At 36.3% G+C, this 25,583-nt stretch overlaps 1 protein-coding gene across 2 annotated transcripts in view; it reads right to left on the minus strand.

The window, feature by feature from the left end:
* Window positions 1–25,583, minus strand: part of ABCA9 (ATP binding cassette subfamily A member 9) — an 81,795-nt gene that overhangs the window by 38,205 nt on the left and 18,007 nt on the right. For both annotated transcript variants that reach the window (XM_023211959.1, XM_023211958.1), the window contains 15 exons: window positions 23,831–23,995; window positions 23,154–23,257; window positions 22,149–22,375; window positions 14,011–14,152; window positions 13,592–13,777; window positions 12,060–12,207; window positions 10,445–10,613; window positions 7,521–7,579; window positions 6,884–6,994; window positions 5,978–6,153; window positions 5,664–5,783; window positions 5,292–5,430; window positions 4,691–4,781; window positions 2,515–2,654; window positions 90–209 (listed from right to left, as the gene is read on the minus strand). In XM_023211959.1, the coding sequence (XP_023067727.1) occupies window positions 90–209; window positions 2,515–2,654; window positions 4,691–4,781; window positions 5,292–5,430; window positions 5,664–5,783; window positions 5,978–6,153; window positions 6,884–6,994; window positions 7,521–7,579; window positions 10,445–10,613; window positions 12,060–12,207; window positions 13,592–13,777; window positions 14,011–14,152; window positions 22,149–22,375; window positions 23,154–23,257; window positions 23,831–23,995 (2,097 nt within the window). The remainder of the gene's footprint in view (window positions 1–89; window positions 210–2,514; window positions 2,655–4,690; window positions 4,782–5,291; window positions 5,431–5,663; window positions 5,784–5,977; window positions 6,154–6,883; window positions 6,995–7,520; window positions 7,580–10,444; window positions 10,614–12,059; window positions 12,208–13,591; window positions 13,778–14,010; window positions 14,153–22,148; window positions 22,376–23,153; window positions 23,258–23,830; window positions 23,996–25,583) is intronic.

Genomic DNA, 25,583 nt, shown 5'->3' on the forward strand with positions numbered 1-25,583 from the left:
TTCTTTCTTTCTTTCTTTCTTTCTTTCTTTCTTTCTTTCTTTCTTTCTTTCTCTCTATTTTTTTTCTTTTCTTTCTTATTCTTTGTTACCTGATTCATCAATAGTTGATTTTCCTTCTAATTTCAGAAACACCTCATTCAAAGTTGTTACGGAAACACCATAATCCTCAATGCCTTGGTTAGAACATCTATCGAGATCCCTGTAAAGTTCTAAAAGTGGACACAAAAACAGATTATAATAATATAATTTATGATGAGAATCATATTTCTCAAAAATATAAAATATTGGTGATAGGCCAAATGTACTAACTAGAAACAAAATTGTGATACAGATGTTCTCATTTCTAAAATGATCCATATGGTATGTTACTTTTCATGTCTTTTTTGGATCAAAGTCTAATCTAAACATTTATTTTTTCATTCTTAGGAAACTACGTATGTGTTTTTTTGAAAAAATTATATTTTACTTAATACATTGTTTAAAATTTATTTTTGTTATATTACAGGGAGCGTTTAATTCTAAATTTCAACTAATTAAAACATATTTTCCAGAGAACAGAGATTTGTGCTTTCTTGTTGGGATTAATTATAAGGGAATTATAACAACAAATGTAAAAGAACTAATGTTTATAGAAATAATTAAGAATAGACTCTTTGCTAGATTACTTTTCTGTCCAGGCTGGAATGCAGTGGCTCAATTTCAGTTCACTACAACCTGCACCTCCCAGACTCAAGTGATTCTCCTGCTTCAGCCTCCTGCATAGCTGGGATTACAGCTGCACAACACCAGGCCTGGCTAATTTTATGTATGTGTGTGTGTGAGTGTGTGTTTAGCAGAGGCAGAGTTTCACCATGTTGGCCAAGCTGGTCTTGAACTCCTGACCTGAAGTGATCTGCCCGCGTCGGCTTCCCAAAGTGCTGGGATTACAGGCATGGGCCAAGGCATCCGGCCCGTAAGTATGTAAAGCTTTTCAAAGGACAAAATATGTATGTAACTTTGCACCTCCTCTCTCTCAGTCTCTGTCTCTCTGTCTCTCTCTTGCTCTCTTTTAGCTTCTGACCATGGTGTGAAAATTCAGGAAAACTGAAAGGTGGATAAAAGACAAACTAACTCAATATTGTGATAAATTAAAGACTTCAATCTTAATTATGTGTTGGATAAAGAAAAATAGAGATGTAGTCAAAATTTCTAATGAGTCCTTAAGTCTACCTAAGGGTTAATTGTTGTTCAGTCTTTCTCCAAATTTCTTATCCCCTTTGGAATGCATTTAATGAGCAATCAGCTAAAACTTTGCTATGTGATCTTCACAAAGATTTCTGTTTTTATAAGGATACATATCTCAAAGACATTGTGTATGCATTGTGAACCATTATTTCACTTATTCTAAGAGATATATTTCATCATCTTTTAATATATCTGAAATAATAATGGATCCTAAATGATAGCAGATCATATTTTAAATGGCAGCATTATTTCTTTGTGTTTCTTTCTTAGTGGTACATCCTGTAGTTGAGGGTTTCTGACACCTGATGAAATACCATAGGTTCTACATGTCAGGTATTATTCCAGGTGCTTTATTTATATTTAATATTTTAATAAATTTGAAGGTATTAAATCATCTAATACTTACAACAACCTAGAGTACTATTTCAATTTTCTTTTCACAAGTAAGGAAACTGAGATACAGAATAGTACTACAACCTGTTAAGGATTATAGAGCTAATAATGGCATAGCTGGTGTTTGAATCTAGACTGTCTAGTTCTAGCACTGAGTTTTGATCTCTGCACTTTATTGTTTGGTTCTGTGTTTCTTTATGGACCCAGATTATGTCATGCTTATTGACTCAAACATGCAGCAATGGCCCCAGTATAATTTCTTGAACTTGATATGGCAAACACATTTTTACAGAGTAAACTTAAAAAACGGTCTATCTCAAAATGCTTATGAAATGAAACAGTGCATTGGGAGACACCATGGAAAAGTAATAACAGCAGTGGTTTTTCAAGCTTCTGTGTTTGCAGCAAAGTTGTGAATTAGAGTATTTGGCAGAATGCAGGCCAATCCAAGTTACGTTCAATAACTTGAATTATATCATTATGTGATGGTGTTTCTAAAACAACCTATTTATTGTGTACAGTTCTTTCAGCTCTTCTTCAATAGTCTGCCACTGTATTTACATACCTGTTCCTGTCCTGACCACACTCTCTCATTCATTCCTGAAACAAATTTTCCAAATATTTCTAATTTTATCTTGCTGCTAGCCTGTGCCTCTTAATTACACGTTGTGATATGAAGCATATTTAACATCTACATGCCTTGATTTACTCATAAGTAACACGGAGATAATACTAGGGGGTAATATTATAAGTGACCTTGGAGTTGGGAATATTAAATGAGTAAATGCATTGTGCCATTCATCTAGCAAGCATTAAAACTAGCCATCATTCTTGTCACTACTGTTATTGTTAATAACACCATTCCCAAATCATTCTGTGGTTTCTACATTTTGTTACCTGGAAATTTGTTTGTCCTTTCCAAAGGCAAAATATATACAAGTTTTTCTTCACTTTGTGCTGTCAATTTGGCATCAGAGATGTGCTGCTTAACCAGTGAAGTTATACTCTCTGGATCACACCTTTCATTCAGATGCAAACTAACATTTAAAAAGAATAAAAGTTATTTTTAACCAATTCTGTCTCTAAAACAATTTCCTAATTATGTAGTATATGCTTGTCACTTTATTAATATTTATGAGACAAAACAATGTATAGTTTACTGGACAAAGTAAGATGTAAAGCTACTAATAAAGTCCAAACCATTAAATCTATGCAACATGGCAGAAGAATTAGTATAAGGGATGCTTAGAGTGGGAAGAGGTAACTCAAGGACTCTTATTTGGAGAAAAGAGATATTAAGCCAGATCCTGCCTGGAGTGAGGTAAAGGGAAATGCTTAATTTGTCAGCATCTACTCAAAAACCTAACCTCCCAACCTTGAATTTTCCCTTTGTAGTAATGTATGAGTTCTGCCAAAACTCAGAATTGAGCATGAGAAAACAAAAAACGGAGGTAATGTGATACAGTCATTAAGAATATGGCCCCATGTCATGCTAATACAGGTTCTGCTAAAGCTAATTTTATCATTTTGGGGTCCAAAATTTATTCAAGTGAAATCTGGCCTGTCTTTATTAAGAATATATAAAGTTACTCATGAAATTATTCGGTTTTTGAAAAGCCACTGTTAATCACATACACTAAAAGGTGCTAAGGTGACAGAGTGGTAAGAAGATCACAATTGACTGATGATAGAAATCTAAAAAATCAGTTTGAAAAAAAGGCTATTCTGTACTTACAAGGCCTAGTACTTACAAGTGCTATCAAGAATACCAAATAGGAAGAATGCAGTACCTTCTCTAAAGAAGCTTACAACATATAAATAATATAAAGAAGCGTATGACAGAAGATGTGAGGGAGAAGGAAGTTGAGTTAACTCAGTTGAATACTTTGCAGCTTGTCAAGTATTCATTCACTCAATGTTTCTTAGCCTGAACTGCAAAGTACGTATTATTACTACTATTACATAAATGAAGTTACTAAAGATCAAAGAAGTTAATTAAGTTGCCTAAGGCAACAGTTCAAAATAGTGCTTTCAGGGTTCCAGAAAAGAGGATACTTATTAAGGAGAAAATATTCAGAAAATACTTTCAGAAATGGTTAAGACTTGGACATGGTTAAATGGGTTGAAGAAGAACATGTTTGACAGACGTCCTCCCTCAAGCAGAAACAAGACAACTGAACTAGGAAACATACTTAGAGAATAGCAAGTATTCAATAGAGGGTATTGATTCTATTAGATTGTAACAAGTAATAATGATAGATTGGTAGATTTGTAACAAGTAGTAATGATAGATTGGTAGATTTGATCAGATTAGGCACTTTGAGTAAAAAAACAGGGGGATCCATTTATCCATCAGGATGAAGTTATTTGAATCATTTTTTTAAAAAAATCAACATTGTAGCGCAAAATACAGGAAGCCATTCATATCACACCTGTAATTTTGATCCAACGACTACCATTTACAAGTCGTGTGAAATTGGCAGATTATTAAAACTATCTGAAGTGGTATTTTCACTTGTCAAAGGGGAATAACAACAGTATCTTCTTAGAGTTATTTAGAGGATTGAATACAATAATATGAATATTCTATATGTGAATATCTTAGCAAGTACCTAAAACATAGCCAATACTTAAAAAGTAGTAGACATTACTCAATGATAATAATTACTATCAGTAAGAGAAGAAAAACACAAAAGGATGGTGGAAAGAAATGAAGTCAGGGAGAATACAGGGTATTGAAACTGTAAAGATGAACAAAAGTAAACATCTGAAATATGAGAAGAGAAAGCATCGGAATATCAACAAATTACTCTTAGCAGGCAACACGTTGTGAAAATATTTTTCAAAAAATTTATTTAAACCTAGATTAATCATCCTTGCATGCTCAATGTCTATAATCTCATATATCCTGCGTTCTAGCTAAAAAACAAAGCAATTATGCCTTAGTTCTACCATAGCTCTCTTGAAATGAACTTAGTGGTTATAGGGCCTGCTTTAACCCATTGATGCTGATACCACCTGCCCCCAGCATTTTCAGCATGTGTCAACATGTCTCCAACATTCAGGGCTGTACCTTAAATGGTAGCCTATGCCCCATTTCTTCTTCAGGAACAGAGAAGAGCCTGCACATTTCAGCTTCCCACTGGATATGAACACCTTCCTGTCTATTTAGAAATAATCAAAAGATAAGTTACACAAAGGACTTATTTCTTTACTATTCACAAAATGCAAATCCATTAACGATGTATTGTAGCAGCATGACACATTAAAATAGATACATTCTAATTCTGGCCGTAGGTAAACCACTTTTTTTTTTTTTTGTCATCCAACAGCTCGATTGATAAATTAAGTCAACTTATTCTCTAGTGTATTGAGAAAAATTATACATCTAAAGGATCTGTTTCAGTTAAACTGACATCAAGACTGCCTAAAACAAATTATATCTCAGAGAGTGTGATATGTATTTTACAACCAGAGAGCTGCTCTGCAATGGACTCAAAATATTTCCATGGGGCCAAGTACTCTGGGATGCAGACCCACAAATGAGTAAGAGCAAAATTCTCCTGTCTTGGGTCATGGCAGTTCCAGGGAGACACAGCTGTGGAGCATAACTGTTCATATTCCACACTGTCTCTAACTTCTCATGAAGATACATAAGGGAAACAAAACATTACCTGCCAGAATGTCAGCCTCATCTATAAACTGGGTGCTGAAGAGAATTACTCTGTCTGATTTCCCCTCTTTCAGGAGATTCCATATTCGGTGCCTCGAAAGAGGATCCAATCCAGCAGTCGGTTCATCCAATAGCAAAACCTGAACAGGAGGAAAGTCCTAAAGTAATTCCACCCTTTCAGATAAGATCTTTTTAAAAAGCACTATACTTTTAAAAGTATTTTATACTTTTAAATATATAGGGAGAAATTTGTTAGTGCTTAATATTTCATCCTAGACGTTCTCTTATATTTATCATTTGCAAATTGTTTGACCTAATAAAATACTTCTATAGTCTTCAATCTGATTTCACCAGTAATCTTTGTTTGACTTACCTGAGGATCTCCTAAAATGGCAATCCCAAAAGTTAGTTTCCTATTTTGTCCACCACTTAAGTTTTGAGCAAGGATGTCTTGAATATTTTCCATTTCTAAGTCCCGTACAACGCGTTGTACCTAACCAAATAAGGAATATTTAGTCCCCAACCCAGGAAGTTGATTTTAAAAACACTATCATTTTTCTGTTCTTTACAAAGGGCCTTTTTGCCTAAAATTTAGATGAGGAATTATGTGGAAATAACTTAGCACAACATTTTCTAGGTAAACAATCTCGTTTTCATGGCTGTGTGACATCTAATATGCTCACATACCTCTTTCTCCACTTCGTGTGGCAAAATTCCTTTTATTTTAGCAAACAGCCTGAGGTTTTCTTTCACGGTGAGAAATCCAAATTGCACATTGGATTGTGGACAAAATCCAGTGAGCTTGCTGATATTTTCTATGTCAGCCATTCCTGAAAGCGTGTGATTATAGACAGTGACTGAACCTGAAAGCAGAAGGCAGAGAGTAACCATCAGGAAAATGTGTCATGCTTCACTGAAGATCTTTTAAAATGGAAAACACTGTATGCCAATTTTTAGATTCATTTCAACATTGTTTACTTGTAAGGAATATGCAATGAACTGGTTAAAAATGTAATAATATTCGCAATAACATCTGATCCAGTTGGAATGCTACTTAGTAACCGAATAATCATAAAACTACTTATGACATATTTAAAACATGAACAACATTTTTCTAAATAGGTATAATACAATTCAATAAAATAATAAGAGAAACTTCTAAAATTTTTCTCTTAAATGCCTGGGTATAATGGGTAATGAAACTATTGAATTAATGAAACCAATTAAATAACTTTTTTTAGATGGAGTCTTGCTCTGTCACCAGGCTGGAGTGCAGTGGCGTGATCTTGGCTCACCGCAAGTTCAAGTGGTGCCTCCCGGGTTCAAGTGGTTCTCCTGCCTCAGTCTCCTGAGCAGCTGGACTTACAAGCGCCCGCCACCATAGCCGGTTAATTTTTGTATTTTTAGTAGAGACGGGGTTTCACCATGTTGGCCAGTATGGTTTCCATCTCTTGACCTAACGATCCACCCGCCTTGGCCTCCCAAAGTGCTGGGATTACAGGCGTGAGCCACCATGCCCGGCCCCAGTTAAATAATTAAATGCATATTCATGTGTTTGCCCAGGTACTTGTCCTTGAACAACTGTCTTCTTACCTGATGTTGGAACTGACAGCCCACTAAGTATGTTTAACAGGGTGGTTTTTCCAGCTCCACTGTGACCAAGGAGGGCAGTGATCTGGCCTTCATATATGTCAAATACCACACCTGGCATGATTAAAAAAAAAAGAAATTACACTCAGAGCCTACATATTAACTTTACAGTCTCTGAAACTGTTGTAATTATTTTGCAGCATGAATAGATTGAGCTAGCAATATTCAAAATAAAATTCATTTTAAAATTCTTTCTTTTAAAACTGTATTTCATCATTTTGTAGTGATAGTATTGTCAATATGTTATTATGCAATTAATTTTTTGATAAAAGTGGTTTTATCAATAAAGACAGGCTAACTAAAATAAAGAGTTTTAGAGCTGGAGAATAAGATGAGTTGAAAATAAAGAATTTCATAATATTATCATATATCTTTCAAATCCACACGATTTTTAATGATATATCCTACTTTTTAAAATTGTTATATGGTTTTTTTTTTTTTACATTGAAGGAAACATAATGTGTTCAAATAAAGGAGAGACGTATCCGGAATATCTGTGCTTAATCCCTACCAAGAAGTTACAACAGCGAGGCAGCCACTAAATCAAGCAGCCCCACTAAATAAAATATTATTTTGTTACCTCTCAAAGCTTCTACTTTCTCATGCTTCCCTGAATATTCTTTTTTAAGATTTTTGATTCTGAAAAAAAAGAGGGAAATGTTTTCAGAGAATTGTGAAAATGTGCAAAGGATTGATAAGTCAAGTCTCTGAGGCTTAATCAAAGCCTCAAAGAAAATCTGGGATTCTTTTCTTTCAAAGCCTCAAAGAAAATCTGGGGATTCTCTCCTTTCACACAGGCACTGGCAGAAGCACCCAGGGTACCTAATTAGAAGCAGAATCCCTGATCTTTCCAAAACGAACAGGCTAAAATATGGAGGGCACAGCTAGCACATGGAAATATATTGTTAGAAGAATTGTGACAAATGACTGGCTATGAGGAAAGCTGAAGATAAAATCAATGGTGAATAGATACTATGGTGGAAAAAAGAAGAGAAGAAACACACCATAATAGAAATAGTAGGCTTTGGAATCTAATCATTAAATGGTTCACAACTGGTGATGTCCCAGTTGTGCTACACACTAGCTCTGTTACGAATGCTGTGTACTCAAGACTCATTGAGTTCAGTTATTCAGCAGTGATAGGGGGATGACATTAATTATCATACAGAGTTGGATTGTAGATAAATAAGATAATGTAAGCAGGACACAAAATACTTGAAACCAGTAAACTTCCAAAGAAGATGAGAGAGGAGGAAAAAGACCAGAAAAAGGATTTAAAACAGAGAAAGATTTTTAAAAGAGGGCATAGAAAAATATTTTATCAGGAAAAATAACTAACAGGTACTAGGCTTAATACCTAGGTGATAAAATAATCTGTAGAACAAACCCCCATGACACAACTTACCTATGTAACGAACCTGCACATGTACCCCTGAACTTAAAATAGAAGTTAAAAAAAAGAAAAAAGATTCTAAGTGAGTTGAAAGACTACTTACTATAAGCCAGATCCAGAGCATTTTGTCTACATTTTTACTTACATTATCACAACAAACCAGCAGGTAGGTTGCTTTCTCCTGCTTGGGCTGCTATAACAAAATACCAAGAATACACATTTATTTCTTATAGTTCTGAAGGATGGGAATTCCAAGATCAAGGTGTCAATAGATTTGGCTTCTGATGAGGGCTCTCTTCCTGACTTGCAAACAGCTGCCTTCTTGCTGTGTCATCACATGGCAGAGAGAGGGAAAGAGTGCAAGCTCTCTTGTGCCTCTTCTTATAAATAAGCTAATTCCATCAGGAAGGCCCCACCCTCATGATCTCATGTAACCCTAATTACTTCCTAAGACTTTATCTTCAAATACCATCATTTCAAGGGTTAGGGTTTCAATGTATAAATTTTGAGGGGTATAATTCAATTTATCGAATAGGTACAATCCAGTTAAATATGGAAATAACTGAAGAGGCTGCGCATTCAGATGCAATGACTTTCAAGTTGAGCACATATGGATTCAAATACTGTTTCTCTTTAAACTTTGTGGCATTGGGCAAGTTGCTTGGTTTTTCCTAGCCTCTTTTTCCCTATCTTTTCTTTTTGAGACAATAATAGGTATCAGCTTGCTTTATTCCTTCATTTCATCTAAGCAATAGAAATTATAGATTTTTTCCATACATTTTGATAACATTTAACTTTCATGTTTAGATAGTAGATTATAGATTAGGTAGAATCTACTCTGTGGTTGGTATAATAATACCTGTTAATTGACATTTCGCTTTTCTGCCTTCTATACTGAGAGGCGATTATGAGCCCAGCTGGCTCGACCTCTGGGACAGAATGGTGCAGGTTTCAGAACTCTGTGCACTGGTCTGTTGGATGTAGCACCAGCCACAGTAATGATGCAGGACTGGCAGTCTTGAGCAGCTGTGCCACAGATAAAATCTCCTACACTTTCCTAACCATCAGCTATGTGAGACCCTGCTTCCAATCTCCACCTGTTGCTGGGGATAATTTTTCTAGACCAAAAGACTTGTCTTATTACCCTCAATTCGCAAATCTTCAATACCCTCCTCCTTGCCCACTGGGGTAAATGAAAACCCCTTATTTCATCATTCAAGGCTTTCTATGATCTCTCTGATAGGACCTAATTCTGATATAGGCACTGGAAAGAACATAAAACTTAAGAGTTCCAGTTTAGAAAGATGCCATGATTCTTGAAAACACTGCTATGTTTTCATGCTCATAAGGAATGAGCAAATACTGCTCTTTGTTGTATGTTCATACTGGACCTGTGTTCAGAGACTGTATCATAAATGTTCTGAGTTAAAATATTACTGAAAGAGATATATCAGAAAGGTATTATTGAGGAGTGAGATTAATACAACATTGAATTATGAACGAAATTTGAGCAAAGATCTGGGGCAATATTAGAGATTTCTAGCTGTTTGGAAATCAAAGCAACCAGAATTGAATAAAGCACGTCCATCATCTAAGAGGGAAGATAGGCATGAAACTAACAGTCCTGACTTCTCATGTTTCCTTCCCATCTCTCTGGAGTGTCCTCTTCCCATGCCTGCATCGCTTGCGTTTTTCTCCTCATCTAATTATAAGCCAGGAAGGGAAGATGAAAGGGACAAAGTGAATTAACAAAAAGGGGGTGAGAATAAAAGCAAGGGAGACAATGGCAGTTTTTGTTACAAAGAGAACAACCAAGGGGAGAAAAACACAAAGGGGAGAAATGAGAAAGATAATATGGAAAACGGAAATTCAAAAATTATTTACTTGTGGATGGTTGTTACTATATCATGAAATATTAGTAAATGTAAATACTGAGAATGTGAGAAAATAGTGTACTATGAAGAATGAGTGTAGCCTTTGATGAGTGCAGCAGGCTGGATGTAGGTGGGTATAGAGGGCACAGAAGGCGATCTTTGCTCCTAGTGTGCTGCCTGACAGATCCCTGGTCTTGCCTGTTCTCCATTTGTGCCTTCAAGTAATTTAGTGGTTACCTGATGGCTTCTTTCCCACAGAATTCTGGAGACACTGGTTCAAAAGAGTCATTAGGTGTAGGATCAGAATCTGTTTCATTCTCAAGGACCACATGATTAGCCCTTCCGTGTTGAAACCAAGAACAGGATTTCAGGAAAAACAAGGGAGAACATCGATGTCCATATTCAGCTATGTGAGCAGGAGGCAAATGAATACTGGGTCAGTCATCACTTCAAGGATCCCATCATCATATCCATGCAGCCCTTTTGACATTAAACCTGAACCCACATTATCGTATTAAGGTATTACTGTTTTAATGTGCTTTTGACACACATAGAACAGTGAGGAGAAAATAACGGAGATGGCTAATATGACGTTTTTAACATGAGAAGCATGTAGCATTGTTAACTAACTAAAAAGCTCCTCAAAATGCAGAGAGATGTCTCAGGAGGAATTTAAATCTAATTAAGAACAATTTTTCTATCTAGCTGTACTTATGTGTCCTTTTTATTTTTTATTTTTTAAGATGGAGTCTCACTCTGTCACCCAGGCTGCAGTCCAGACGCATGATCCTGGCTCACTACAACCTCTGCTTTCCGGGTTCAAGCAATTCTCCTGCTTGTGATTTCCTCCATGTGGATTAGATAAGGTCGATACACCAAGAATAATCGTAAATATCATAACACTAATGATACATTCTGAAATTTCTTACTTGGGAGGTTTTAAAATAATCAGCGAGTCATTATTCTGTATCAGTACTCCCAGAAATGTGATGAATAAGCTATTTAGAAGGTCCCTTCCTTCACTTCATTTTCTAATTTCCCTTTCTGCCTCTTCCTTAGCACTTACCTAGTATATATGAGGAATTGACAGACAAACCCCAGAGATGCACAGATAAAGATTTTGTTTCTCTATAGAAAATATTGTACGTAAGGGTGGCATGGTGGCTCACACCTGTAATCCCAGCAGTTTGGGAGGCCAAGGCTGGCGGATCACCTGAGGTCAGGAGTTCGAGACAACCTGGTCAACATGGTGAAACCCTATCCCTACTGAAAACACAAAAATTAGCCAGGAACGGTGGTGCATGCCTGTAGTCCCAGCTGCTCAGCAGGCTGAGGTATGAGAATCGCTTGAATAGAGGAGGCGGAGGTTGCAGTGAGTTGAGATCATGCCACTGCACCACAGCCTGGGTGACAGAGCAAGGCTCCTTCTCAAAAAAAAAAAAAAAAAAAGTAACAAAGAAAGGAAAGATTGTATATCGATTATGCAATTATAATATTTTTACTAACAACCTGCTGTTGTCTATCAAGTGAGTTAAATAGAAAAAGCACTTAAAGATTTCTAAGATCAAGTATCAAGCACCAGCATTCTTCATCAAGTTCTGATACAAACACTAATAGTATAATTATCCATAATCTCTCGCAAGTGTCTCTTTTTAAAAAGAAACACCCTGGAGTGTTATAGCAGAGCCAAGTCTTAGAAAGTGATTCTATAAACAAACTACAGAATATCATTAGGCTTGTTGTAGAAATTTTGAAAAACTGCTTGCTAATTTTTATTTAGTACAATGTAGAGTTATTTTGAAGACATGCAATTACTGAAATTGTGTTAAGTTACAGCCACATTAGTACTTACTGGGCAAAATTTTGTCAAAATATAATGTCAATGCCAAATACAGAAGGGTGTCAAAAACCAACATGAAAAGAGTAGCTATTATTAGGTATGGATTGTGTGAAGAATCCAAATGGGCATTAGAATTCACATCATAGTCCAAATGTATAAGCTGAAAAAAAAAAAGATACAGCGAATTTTAAAAGAATTAACATGGCATTAAGAATTATTATTGTCTTATTTCTGCTACAACTGGGTTTGCAAAAATAAATAAAATTAATCTTGTCTCTACAGAGCTCTGTCTACTATTATAGAAGATAATTTTAATAGCAATGAAGTGATGTCAATTTGGGAAATGAATGGAAGTTAGTACTGAGTACTAAGAAACCCACAGGCAGCCCCAGATACATCTTCTAGGAGGAAGTACAAACTCAGGAAAGGTGATATTTGAGCAGGACCTAATATAGTTTACAGAACTCTCTATGTCAGTACAAGAAGTGTTTTTAAGTTCTTTTTTGTTTGTTCATTTGTTTTTTGAGACAGTCTCACTCTGTTACCCTGTCTGGAGTGCAGTGGTGCTATTTCAGCTCACAGCAGGCTCAACCTCCTGGACCCAGGTGATTCTCCCACATCACCCTCCAGAGTAGCTAGGACTACAGATGCACTCTCACCATGACTGGCTAATTTTTTTTTTTTTTTTTTTTTTTTTTTTGTAGAGATGGGGTTTCATCATGTTGCCCACGGTGGTCTCGAACTCCTGCCACAAGTGATCCACCTGTCTTAGCCTCCCAAAGTGCTATGATTTACAGGTGTAAGTCACAGCATCAGTCTTTAAAAATTCTTTTTGATGGATGCACATTTTTCATTGTATGGATGGACCATAATTTATTTAACCAGTAATCTACCAATGGACATTTACATTGTTTTCAATCTTATTACAAACAGTGCTGCAATAGGACTTTATTGAACTTAGAATGAGAATAAAGGAGGGAATTCTCAACAAGGAAGCCCATTTCAGAGTAAAAACATGAAGTAGTAAAATATTTCAGTAGCTGGGCAGAAGACAGAAGAATAATGTCTTAACTAGACTGCCGTAGGAGACAATGAGTTTATATCTAGCATAACTTTTCATTTAGCATTTTATAGTTATGATATCATAACTAAAAGTAACTTTTCTGAGACAAGGTTCAGTTTCATGTAGAAATTAGCAATTAAAAAATAAAGATGTATTTATTCCAAATTCCTGGTTTTTAAATGCTTTTGATAACATTAAGGGTCATGTTTCCTGAGCATTGAATGGGACAAATGTTCTTTGGGATAATCCATTAGAAGTAGAAGCTGAAACACCTCAATAATAAGAGTATGATCCTATATTTAGTGACTTATGGGGAAACTAATTATACTAAGAGAGAAATATTAAAGTCACTCCTGTCTCATAAATGTTTATTTTTACAAAAGTTATAGAATGGAATGCTTAGAGCATGTTGTGTGAATTATTAAGAGGGAATCCATGTAGAATGGTTTGTAAAAAGTGAAATCGTTACCTTAACTCTTACCTGGGCCATCCCAACAGTGAAGGCAAAGGGGCTAAGAAGACACAAAGTCCATTCCAAAAATGCAGGAAGATGTGTGTACAATGCTGTGAATCCCAGGATCCCCCAAAAGACGATAAGGAGAAAAACAACCAAGCCCGTAAGGAAAGGTTTCTTTATCAAGACACTCATCAGGAAAGCTAAAGTTATCTGAGAAAAGAGAAAAACTTCAGCTGGTACATAATTCTGTGAGAACCATTAGTAGCACAAAAAAGGAATTTTATATTATAAAAGTATATTTTATCAGTTTTCCACCCCTAGACACTGTCTCATGCAAATACTACAAAGAGAACAAAAGAGGTGAGACCAGAATTAGTGATAAATGATTGGCAGCAGAGAGAGAGAAAGAGAGAAAAAGACTGAGATGAAATTCACCAACTCACCAAAGACAGGCCATAGAGGAGAAAGAGGGTGAAGACCATCACAAAACCAGTCAGGACAACAATTTGTGCAGATTTTACAATAAGAGCCATTAAAGTGGCCATGATAAGGATGAAGCCAGCATACATCAAACCCCAGGAAAGCCTAGCAGAGAAACAAAGCAGTCAGTTAGAATGTTGTTACTTCATCACTTCCTTGAATCATTTATTCAACAAATGATTTGTGAAGCTCACCATTTATCAAGGGTAAAGAAAATGCAATAGCTAACTTATCTCCTACCCTCAAGGTCACATAATATAAGAGAAGGTAGGCAATAAACAAGTAGAGAGGCAAAATAGATAGCTAATTGCAAATTAAGTAAAGTTGGGTGATACAACGGATGTCACTGGGAGAGGTTTCCAGAGAGAGCTTTCCTGGGAAGACATCTATGATGATTTCTCAGCTCTGGACAAGTTTTTTCAGTAAAGTTATTGTGTAAACAATATGGACAAAAAATGTAGATAGTGAAGCAGGGTTCAGCACTTTTTTCTAAATAGCCACATTGTGAATATTTTCAGCTTTGCAGGCTGTACAGTTTCTGTTGCCATTGTAGCACAAACACAGTCATAAACAATATGTTAGTGATGTATGGCTGTGTTTCAATAAAATGTATTTATGGACAACAAAATTTGAATTTCATGTATATTTTCACATGCCACAAAATATTATTGTTCATTGAATTTATTCCCAAGCATTTAAAAATGTAAAAGACATCTAGCCAAACTAAGCTTCATCAGTGAAGGAGAAATAAAATGCTTTACAGACAAGCAAATGCTAAGGGATTTTGTCACCACCAGGCATGCCTTACAAGAGCTCCTGAAGGAAGCACTAAATATAGAAAGAAAAAATCAATACCAGCTACTGCAAAAACATGCCTAAATAAAAAGACCAACAATGCTATGAAGAAACTGCATCAACTAATGTGCAAAATAACCAGCTAGCATCATGATGACGGGATCAAATTCACACATAACAATATTAACCTTAAATGTAAATGGGATAAATGCCCCAATTAAAAGACACAGATGCCAGTATCCAATTTGCCAAATTGGGTAAACAGTCAACACCCATTCATGTGCTATATTCAAGAGACCCATCTCAGGTGCAAAGATACAAATAGGCTCAAAATAAAGGAATGGAGGAATACATACCAAGTAAATGGAAAGAAAAAAAGAAAAAAGAAAAAAAAAAGCAAAGGTTAGAATCCTAGCCTCTGATAAAACAGACTTTAAACGAACAAAGATCAGGAAACACAAAGAAGGTCATTACATAATGGTAAAGGGATCAATGCAACAAGAAGAGATAAGTATCCTAAATATATAGGCACCCAAAATAGGAGCACCCAGATTCATAAAGCAAGTTCTCAGTGACCTACAAAGACACTTAGACTCTGACACAATAATAGTGGGAGACTTTAATACCCCACTGTCAATATTAGACAGATTAATGGGACAGAAAATTAACAAGGATATTCAGGACTTGAACTCAGCTCTGGACCAAGTAGACCTAATAGACATCTATAGAACTCTCCACCCCAAATCAACAGAATATACATTCTTCTCAGCACCACTAGCATTTATTCTAAAATCAACCACATAACTGGAAGTAAAACACTCCTCAGCAAATGCAAAAGAATAGAAATCATAACAAACAGTTTCTCAGACCACAGTGCAATCAAATTAGAACTCAGGATTAAGAAATTCACTCAAAACTGCACAATTACATGGAAACTAAACAACCTGCTCCTGAATGACTACTGGGTAAATGACAAAATTAAGGCAGAAACAAATAAATTTTTGAAATCAATGAGAACAAAGACACAACATACCAGAATCTCTGGGACAGCTAAAACAGGGTTTAGAGGAAAATTAATAGCACTAAATGCCCACAGGAGAAAGTGGGAAAGATCTAAAATTGACACCCTAACATCACAATTAAAAGAACTGGAGAAGCAAGAGCAAACAAATTCAAAAGCTAGCAGGAGACAAGAAATAACTAAGATCAGAGCAGAACTGAAGGAGATAGAGACATGAAAAAACCTTCAAAAAAAAAAAATCAATGAATCCAGGAGCTGGGTTTTTTAAAAGATTATCAAAATAGACAGACTTCTAGACAGACTAATAAAGAATAAAAGAGAGAAAAATCAAATAGACACAACAAAAAATGATAAAGGGGATATCACCACTGATCCCACAGAAATACAAACTACGATCAGAGAATACTATAAACACCTCTATGCAAATAAACTAGAAAATCTAGAAGAAATGGATAAATTCCTGGACACCTACAACCTCCCAATACTAAACAAGGAAGAAGTCAAATCCCTGAATTGACCAATAACAAGTTCTGAAATTGAGGCAGTAATTAATAGCCTACCAACCAAAACAAAGCCCAGAACCAGACAGATTCACAGCTGAATTCTACCAGAAGTACAAAGGGGAACTGGTACCATTCATTCTGAAACTATTTCAAACAATAGAAAACGAGGGACTCCTCCCTAACTCATTTTATGAGACCGGTATCATCCTGATACCAAAACCTGGCAGAGACATAATAAAAAAAGAAAATTTCAGGCCAATATCCCTGATGAACATCGATGCAAAAATCCTCAATGAAATACTGGCAAACTGAATCCAGCAGCACATCAAAAAAAATATCCACCATGATCAACTTGGCTTCATCCCTGGGATGCAAGGATGGTTCAACATACACAAATCAATAAATGTAATCCATTATATAAACAGAACCAGTCACAAAAACCACATGATTATCTCAGAAGGTGGAGAAATTACCTTCAACAAAAGTCAATATCCCTTCATGCTAAAAACACTCAATAAACTAGGTATTTATGCAACATATCTCAAAATAATAAGAGCCATTTATGACAGATCCATAGCCAATATTATACTGAATGGGCAAAAGCTGGAAGCATTCTCTTTGAAAACCAGCACAAGAGAAGGAAGCCCTCTCTCACCACTCCTATTCAGCATAGTATTGGAAGTTCTGGCCAGCACAATTAGGCAAAAGAAAGAAATAAAAGGTATTCAAATAGGAAGAGAGGAAGTCAAATTGTCTCTTTGCAGATGACATGATTGTATATTTAGAAATCCCCATCATCTCAGTCCAAAAACTCCTTAAGTTTGTAAGTAACTTCAGCAAAGTCTCAGGATACAAAATCAATGTGCAAAAATCATAAGCATTCTTATATACCAATAATAGACAGAGAGCCAAATCATTAGTGAACTCCCATTCACAACTGCTACAAGGATAATAAAATACCTAGGAATGCAAGTTACAAGGGACATGAAGGACCTCTTCAAGGAGAAATACAAATAACTGCTCAAGGAAATAAAAGAGGACACAAACAAATGGAAAAACATTCCATGCTCATGGATAGGAAAAAATCAACATTGTGAAAATGGCCATACGGTCCAAAGTAATTTATAGATTCAATGCTATTCCCATCAAGCTACCATTGACTTTCTTCACAGAATTAGAAAAAACTACTTTAAATTTCATATGAAACCAAACAAGAGTCCACATAGCCAAGACAATCCTAGGCAAAAAGAACAAAGCTGGAGGCATCATGCTACCTGACTTCAAACTATACTACAAGGCCACAGTAACTAAAACAGCATGGTACAGGTACCAAAACAGATACATAGACAAATGGAACAGACAGAGGCCTCAGAAATAACACTGTACATCTACAGCCATCTGATCTTTGACAAACCTGACAAAAACAATACGTGGGGAAAGAATTCCCTATTTAATAAATGATGTTGGGAAAACTAGCTAGCCATATGCAGAAAACAGAAACTGGACCCCTTCCTTACATCTTATACAAAATTTAACTCAAGATGGATTAAAGACTTAAACATAAGATCTAAAACCTTTAAAACTCTAGAAGAAAACCTAGACAATACCATTCAGGATATAGCCATAGGCAAAGACTTCATGACTAAAATGCCAAAAGCAATGTCAACAAAAGCCAAAATTGACAAATGGGATCTAATCAAACTAAAGAGCATCTGCACAGCAAAAGAAACTATCATCAGAGTGAACAGGCAACCTACGGAATGGGAGAAAATTTTTGCAATCTATCCATCTGACAAAGGTCCAGAATCTACAAGGAACTTAAACAAATTTACAAGAAAAAACTAACAACCCATCAAAAAGTGGGCAAAGGATATGAACAGACACTTCTCAAAAGAAGACATTTATGCAGCCAACAAGCATATGAAAAAAGCTCATCATCACGGGTCATTAGAGAAATACAAATCAAAACCACAATGAGATACCATCTCACACCAGTTACAATGGTGATCATTAAAAAGTCAAGAAATGACAGATGCTAGAGAGGATGTGGAGAAACAGGAATGCTTTTATACTGTTGGTGGGAGTGTAAATTAGTTCAGCCATTGTGGAAGACAGTGTGGCAATTCCTCAAGGATCTAGAACTAGAAATACCATTTGACCCAGCAATCCCATTACTGGATATATACCCTAAGGATCATAAATCATTCTACTACGAAGACACATGCACCCGTATGTTTATTGCAGCACTATTCACAATGGCAAAGGCTTGGAAGCAACTCAAATGCCCATCAATGTTAGACTGGATTTAAAAAATGTGGTACAGGCCGGGTGTGGTGGCTCAAGCCTGTAATCCCAGCACTTTGGGAGGCCGAGACGGGCGGATCACGAGGTCAGGAGATCGAGACCATCCTGGTTAACCCAGTGAAACCCCGTCTCTACTAAAAAAATACAAAAAAATTAGCCGGGCGAGGTGGCGGGCGCCTGTAGTCCCAGCTACTTGGGAGGCTGAGGCAGGAGAATGGAGTAAACCCGGGAAGTGGAGCTTGCAGTGAGCTGAGATCCAGCCACTGCACTCCAGCCTGGGTGACAGAGCGAGACTCCGTCTCAAAAAAAAAAAAATGTGGTACATATACACCATGGAATATATGCAGCCATGAAAAAGAATTAGTTCACGTCATTTGCAGAGACATGGACCAAGCTGGAAACCATCATTCTCAGCAAACTAACACAGGAACAGAAAACCAAACACCGCATGTTCTCACTCATAAGTGAGAGTTGAACAACGAGAACATAGGGGCACAGGGAGGGGAACATCACACACTGGGGCCTGTCGGGGGTAGCGAGCAAGGGGAGGGATAGCATTAGGAGAAATACCTAATGCATGTGGGGCTTAAAACCTAGATGACAGGTTGATGGTTGCAGCAAACCACCATGGAACATGTATACCTATGTAACAAACCTGCACATTCCGCACATGTATCCCAGAACTTAAAGTATAATTTAAAAATGTAAAAGAAATTCCTAATTTGCAAATTGTACAAAAACAGCTGATAGATTACCAATCCCCAGTATAGATAATTAGATATAGATACACATTTATACATACCCACAGGACATAGATAGATACAGACATGTAGACGAATATGAAGATATCTTTTCCCTTGCTATCAATGCCAAATAAACAGGAAGAAAGTTCTTTAAAGGAGAAAGAGAAAAAGCTTTCTAATCACAGATCTGAGTTAGTTCCAGTTCCTCCTGCTACATTATAACTATACAATCCTGAGAGGTAGTTATTTAATCTCTTCAAACTTCAGTTTTCTCTGATGGAAAACAGGAAAAATAAATGAAATTATTTTTTTATGGGTTTAATATGGCAACTGGCTTATAATGTGTCCACAATGAACAGTTAGTTTTATTTAAAGTAGAAAATGCCATCATGTTTTTGGATGACTTATTTTTAATGGCTAATTGTAATAACTCCCTTTGCACAGTACACTTTTATTCATCTGAAATTGTTCATCCATATTCTACAAACTCTCCTTAGTTCCACTTAAATGCTGTACAAGTAAAATGCCTCAGGCTTTTCTTACGAGAGGAAAAAAACTGCCCTGATTTTTAATCCTTTCTCACTGGATTATTATTTTTAAAATCATCTTGGTTGTTTTCCTCTAATTCTTTGTATGTCATTTTTTAAAAAACAGGCTGGGGTGGCGGCTCATGCCTGTAATCCCAGCACTTTAGGAGGCCGAGGCAGGTGGATCACTTGAGGTCAGGAGTTTGAGACCAGCCTGGCCAACAGAGTGAAACTCTGTCTCTACTAAAAGTACAAAGATTAGCCGGGCATGGTGGCAGTTGCCTGTAGTTGCAATTACTCGGGAGGTTGAGGCAGAAGAATCACTTGAACCCAGGAGGCGGAGGTTGCAGTGAACCAAGATCTCGCTACTGCACTCCAGCCTGGGTGTCAGGGCAAGACTCTGTCTCAAAAAAAAAGAAAAGAAAAGAAGTATCTATCTATCTATCTATCTATCTATCTATCTATCTATCTATCTATCTATCTATCTATTTTGACCAAATTTTTTAGTATTGAGTTACTCAGTTTTGATACAGAAAAGGACATCAGAGAAAAACTTTCATCCTAAACCGAAGAAGTAATTCATCTTCTTCACTTCTTCACCTGGTGTATTGAACACTTGTGTAGAAAATCACATAAACTTCATTTTTTTCTACTCAGTAATGTCTAATATTCTTTGAAAGCCTATGTATCATATGCCCAGAACCCTTATATACATTCTACACATCTTATTTAACACTGAGGTAATATCACAGTGTGCAAACGGCAAATTCAAGATTCAAGCCATTTCTTTCTGACTCCAGAAACTCAGGCTTTTACCGCACCTGTCTCTAATGCATCACTTGGCTAAACTCTTGAAAAGATCTTGCCATTAGTTGACAATTCAACCCTTGCTTCCTAACTTGCCTCTACTGTCTTCTCTGGCCATAAATCTCCCCATATCTCCATCAACTGACACCTAATATCGAGTGTTTATTCTTAAGCACCATGTAAAATATTTTAGATATATTTCTTTCTTTTAATTATCAGGACCAGTGAGAGGTACATATAATTATCCATGTTTTACAGAAGAGAAAACTGAGGTTTAAAGAGTTTAAGTAATTTTCCAAGATGGTAGCTACTGAATGCTGAGATGGAGATAACCCGTGGCTTCTCGCCTCCCAGGCTTACCACAGTGCTCTACGGCCTCAACTGAAATATCTCAATGTTTAAAGAACATAAAAGGTTTTCTTTTTTTCAGTGTCATAAAAGTGATGACTCATCCAACACTGGGTCAAAAAATCAATCACCATTACTAACATAAGGTATCTGAAACATGTATTTTACTGAACATTGGAAACCTCAAGCATTTGTGTATTTGGGTTCACCCATATATGGTAACTAGTGACCAAGTAATCATCTAGCATCCTGAGTATTGGCAAACTTCTACAGGATGAGGCTTTCTTTAAGTCAAATAAATGTGGAAAGTTTCAAGTCACCAAGTCTGTAGGGTCATCTGCTCCACTCATTTATAACGTACTACTTTATGAAAGCAGCAAGTGTATGTATGATACTTTAGAGATCTAAGGCAGCAGTTCCCAACCTTTTTGGCACCAGGGACCAGTTTCATGGAAGACAGTTTTTCCACAAACAGGAGTCGGGGGATGGTGTTGGGATGATGCATGTGGATTACATTTATTCTGCACTTAATTTCTATTATTATTACATTGTAATATATAATGAAATGATTATACAACTCACTATAATGTAGAATCAGTGGGAACCCTGAGCTTGTTTTCCTGCAACTAGATGGTCCCATCTGGGGGTGATGGGAGACAGTGACAGACCATCAGGCATTGGATACTCATAAGGAGCCTGCAACCTAGATCTCTTGCATGACAGATCAGGCATTGGATACTCATAAGGAGCCCTAGATCTCCCGCATGCACAGTTCACAATAGGGTTTGAGCTTCTATGAGACTCTAATAACACTGCTATTCTGACAGGAGGTGGAGTTCAGGTGGTAATGTGAGTAATAGGGAGTGGCTGTAAATATAGATGAAGCTTTGTTCACTTGCCTGCCACTCACCTCCTCCTATGTGGCCTGGTACCTAACTGGCCACAGACCAGTAGCAGTCTGTGGCCTGGAGCTTGGAGACCCCTGGTCTAAGGAGTCAACCAGCTAAGTTGTTCTGTTTGTGCTGCATAATGGATTGGAGTCATACGATTTACCAGAATGCTGACTCTCGGAGTCCCATCATTGTCATCAATGACGTAATGTATTGTCTTTCTTGCGTAACATTGACTGATACATAGTATATAAATGTAGAAAAAGAAATAATGCAAAAGAAAATGAAAAAATCAGTTGCAACTCCTCCTTGGGCAACAAAAGGTAATATCTTCATATGTATACCAGTAACTGACATCAGCTGTTCCATCACTGAATGATTTGTTGCGATCTAAAGAAAGATATCAATGAACAAATTGTTATCATCAATCTAATTCCAACCTTGGGCTTTTTCTCTAAATTATAAGGAATCATGTGCATTCTACATTTATGTTTTATGTACATATGCCCTTCATGATCTGGCCCCCTGTGGTTCCTGAAACACTTTAGGTTTTGTCGTGACTCCTTAGAACAACATCATCCTCACTGGACAAAACACTACTCTATTTTAAGATTAGCTGGAATGTCACTTCAATTAGTAAATTTGCCCTGATGTTTCTTATCAGAGTATATCCTGCTTTATAGTTTGCCTCGTACACCATTTTAAATTCCATGATAGAACCAGGCATGGTGGCATGTGCCTGTAATCCCAGCTACTTGGGAGGTTGAGGTAGGAGGATCACTTGAGCCCAGAAGTTTGAGGCGGCTGTGAGCTATAATCATGTCTGTGAATAGCCACTGCACTCCAGCCTGGGCAACAAAGTAAAACTTTGTCTTTAAGAAAAAAAAAAGTTAAAAATAAAAATTCTATGATAGAATCTAAACTCTTATTATGACTATATATCCATGTTTCAATCTCCCCCAGAACCAGTATCCCTGGAGAAAAGTGCCTGTGTTTTACTTATTTTCTGATCTCCAGTACTTAGCACAATAGTTTTAATATGGAAGCCGTTCTGTATATTGTGCCTCATTAATGAAGTAAATAAATGATAGAATAAGATAATCCATTAAATCACCATCCAGCAAAATTCAAATGTAATGCAGTTAGATTCCTTTAACTTTATACTCACTTCTATGATAGCAGCATTAATGGCAGCTTGAAAAGCTACAAAGCCTTTCTCCCAGAACTCTGAACCTTCACACCTCATTTTTTCATTCATTGCTTGACAGTGAGCTTTAGAAGAAGAACACATCCATTATTATGGAATGATACAATCTTGGCTACAGAAAAGAACAAAATTTCAAATGTTTCAAAATGCAAAGTCCATGATAATATAGTGGATGGTAAGTCTTCTCAGCTGAGATTTGCAGAGCACACCCAAACGGAATATACCAGAATTACTTCACAAATATTTTTAAGACCAATTCTCAATGATTTTTCATTATATTTTATAATTCTTTCCATTAGTCAAGATTGCTTTCCTTGAGCTTGGATCTTCTGTTGCTTATGTCAAGAAAACACTAAACTTTAAGAAAATGTTTGGGAGTCAATGAGCAACATCATTTTGTTCAGGTGTTTTTTTAGGAGCAACTTACAAATAATAGTAAACATAATTTCTTAATAAAACAATGTACTTAAGCACATAAGCGTCATTTAATAAATATGAATCTCCGTTATGTTCAGAAACTAAAGGTACATGTTGTGGTTGTATACGTTTGGGTAGTTTCACCTCTGCTATCAGGTATGGCCCCTTTGTGGCTACTGATACAATAGCAAAAAAAAATTTTTTTCTTCTACAAAAGTTACCTGAATGGTCTCTGTGCTCTTTCATCATAGGGATTCTATGTCCCCAAGAAAACTTCAAATGGTAGGAGAAGGTATCAGTAAAGATGACTCTCACTGCATCTATTGAATAGTTCAAATCCAATTCATCCATGCTTTTTTCATCAGGCCACCCCATGATTGTTCTTCCTGCCATGTGAAGAAAAAAAAATAGTTAAGCAAGAAGATGTCTACCTGGCCATATTCAATTATGTTGAGGTTATTTTATGTTAAAGCTATTTCCTTCCTAAAGGCAGTGCTGGGCCTAAATAAGACATGGAGGGGAAAGGGGTGGGAATTTCTCATGTTCTAGATAAAATCAGAAATGTATGGCGAACATTTGTATTTCAAATATAATTTACCCTTCCAAATAAATAATTTAAACAATGTATCATTCTGTTCTTACATTGCTATAAGAAAATACCGAGACTGGGTGATTTATAAAGAAAAGAAGTTTAATTGACTCACAGTTCCCTATGACTGGGGAAGCCTCAGGAAACTTACAATCATGGCAGAATGTACCTCTTCCCAGGGAGGCAGGAGAGAGAATGAGTGCGAGCAGGGGAGATGCCAAGATGCTTATAAAATCATCAGATTTCATGAGAACTCACTCACTATATGAGAATAGCATGGGAGAAACCACCCCCATGATCCAACCACTTCCCACTGAGTCCCTCCCTTGACTCATGAGGATTGTGGGGATTCTGGGGATTACAATTCAAGATACAATTTTGGGTGGAGACACAGCCAAACCATATCAAACAATAATTTAAGGCACAATGAATTTGAAATAATTACTGGTATTGGAAATTCCAACGGTATTGGAAATAATCATGGGTATTGGTACTGGTATAAATATTGACATTGGAAATACCAATACATTGATTTAAATTCACATACAAATAAACCTATCTAAAGTTGGAATATATGCTGCAATTATAGTACACATTTTCATTTGGAAGTGGTGTCAATATAGCCAAATTTCCAAAGACAGCATAAAACTGTTGCATTTAGATAGTGTTTCCTTAAGAGGCTTTGTTTATTCTAAAATATATAGTGCAAATGGCTGACTGTTACTGATCTAACCCAGGCCATTTAACCCATATAAGCACATCCTCCTGGTGTAATTCAACAAGTTCTTTTGTCCTCTGCATTTTCTACAATCCAGCAGCTAGATCCAGAGGCTTAATCAGACTCAGGTCTAATCCTTTTTTGCCAGTTGATAGGTGTTGATGTGTTGTTTTATGAGAGGCTTATAATTGCTAATTGTTTTTCTTTTTGAGACATTAGCAGCTGTTGACCCTCAGCACCTAGGTCCATTAATTCAATGGGAGTTTCAAAATGGTGATGTTTTATTTCTATCATTTTTTTCATCTACTAATATAAAACATTTATAAAATAACATTTTCCATTATCTATTTGGTTGTGCAATAGTTAGTTCATGTGGGATATGTGCTTGTATTTTCTCCTTATTTGCTATTTTCCATAATAAGAACTCATTACAATAGGCTGAGTATCTCTTATCACATGCTTGAAATAAGAAGTATTTTGGGTTTCAATTTTTTTTTGGATTTTATATTATTTTCATATACACAATAAGAAATCTTGAGGATGGGACCCAAGTCTAAATGTGAAATTCATTTATGTTTCACATACACTTTATACACATTGCCTGAAGGTAATTTTATACTCTCTCTCTCTCTCTCTGTCTCTGTCTCTCTCTCTCTCTCTCTCTCTC

The sequence above is a fragment of the Piliocolobus tephrosceles genome, chromosome 16 (assembly GCF_002776525.5).
Source record: "Piliocolobus tephrosceles isolate RC106 chromosome 16, ASM277652v3, whole genome shotgun sequence".
Taxonomy (NCBI): domain Eukaryota; kingdom Metazoa; phylum Chordata; class Mammalia; order Primates; family Cercopithecidae; genus Piliocolobus; species Piliocolobus tephrosceles.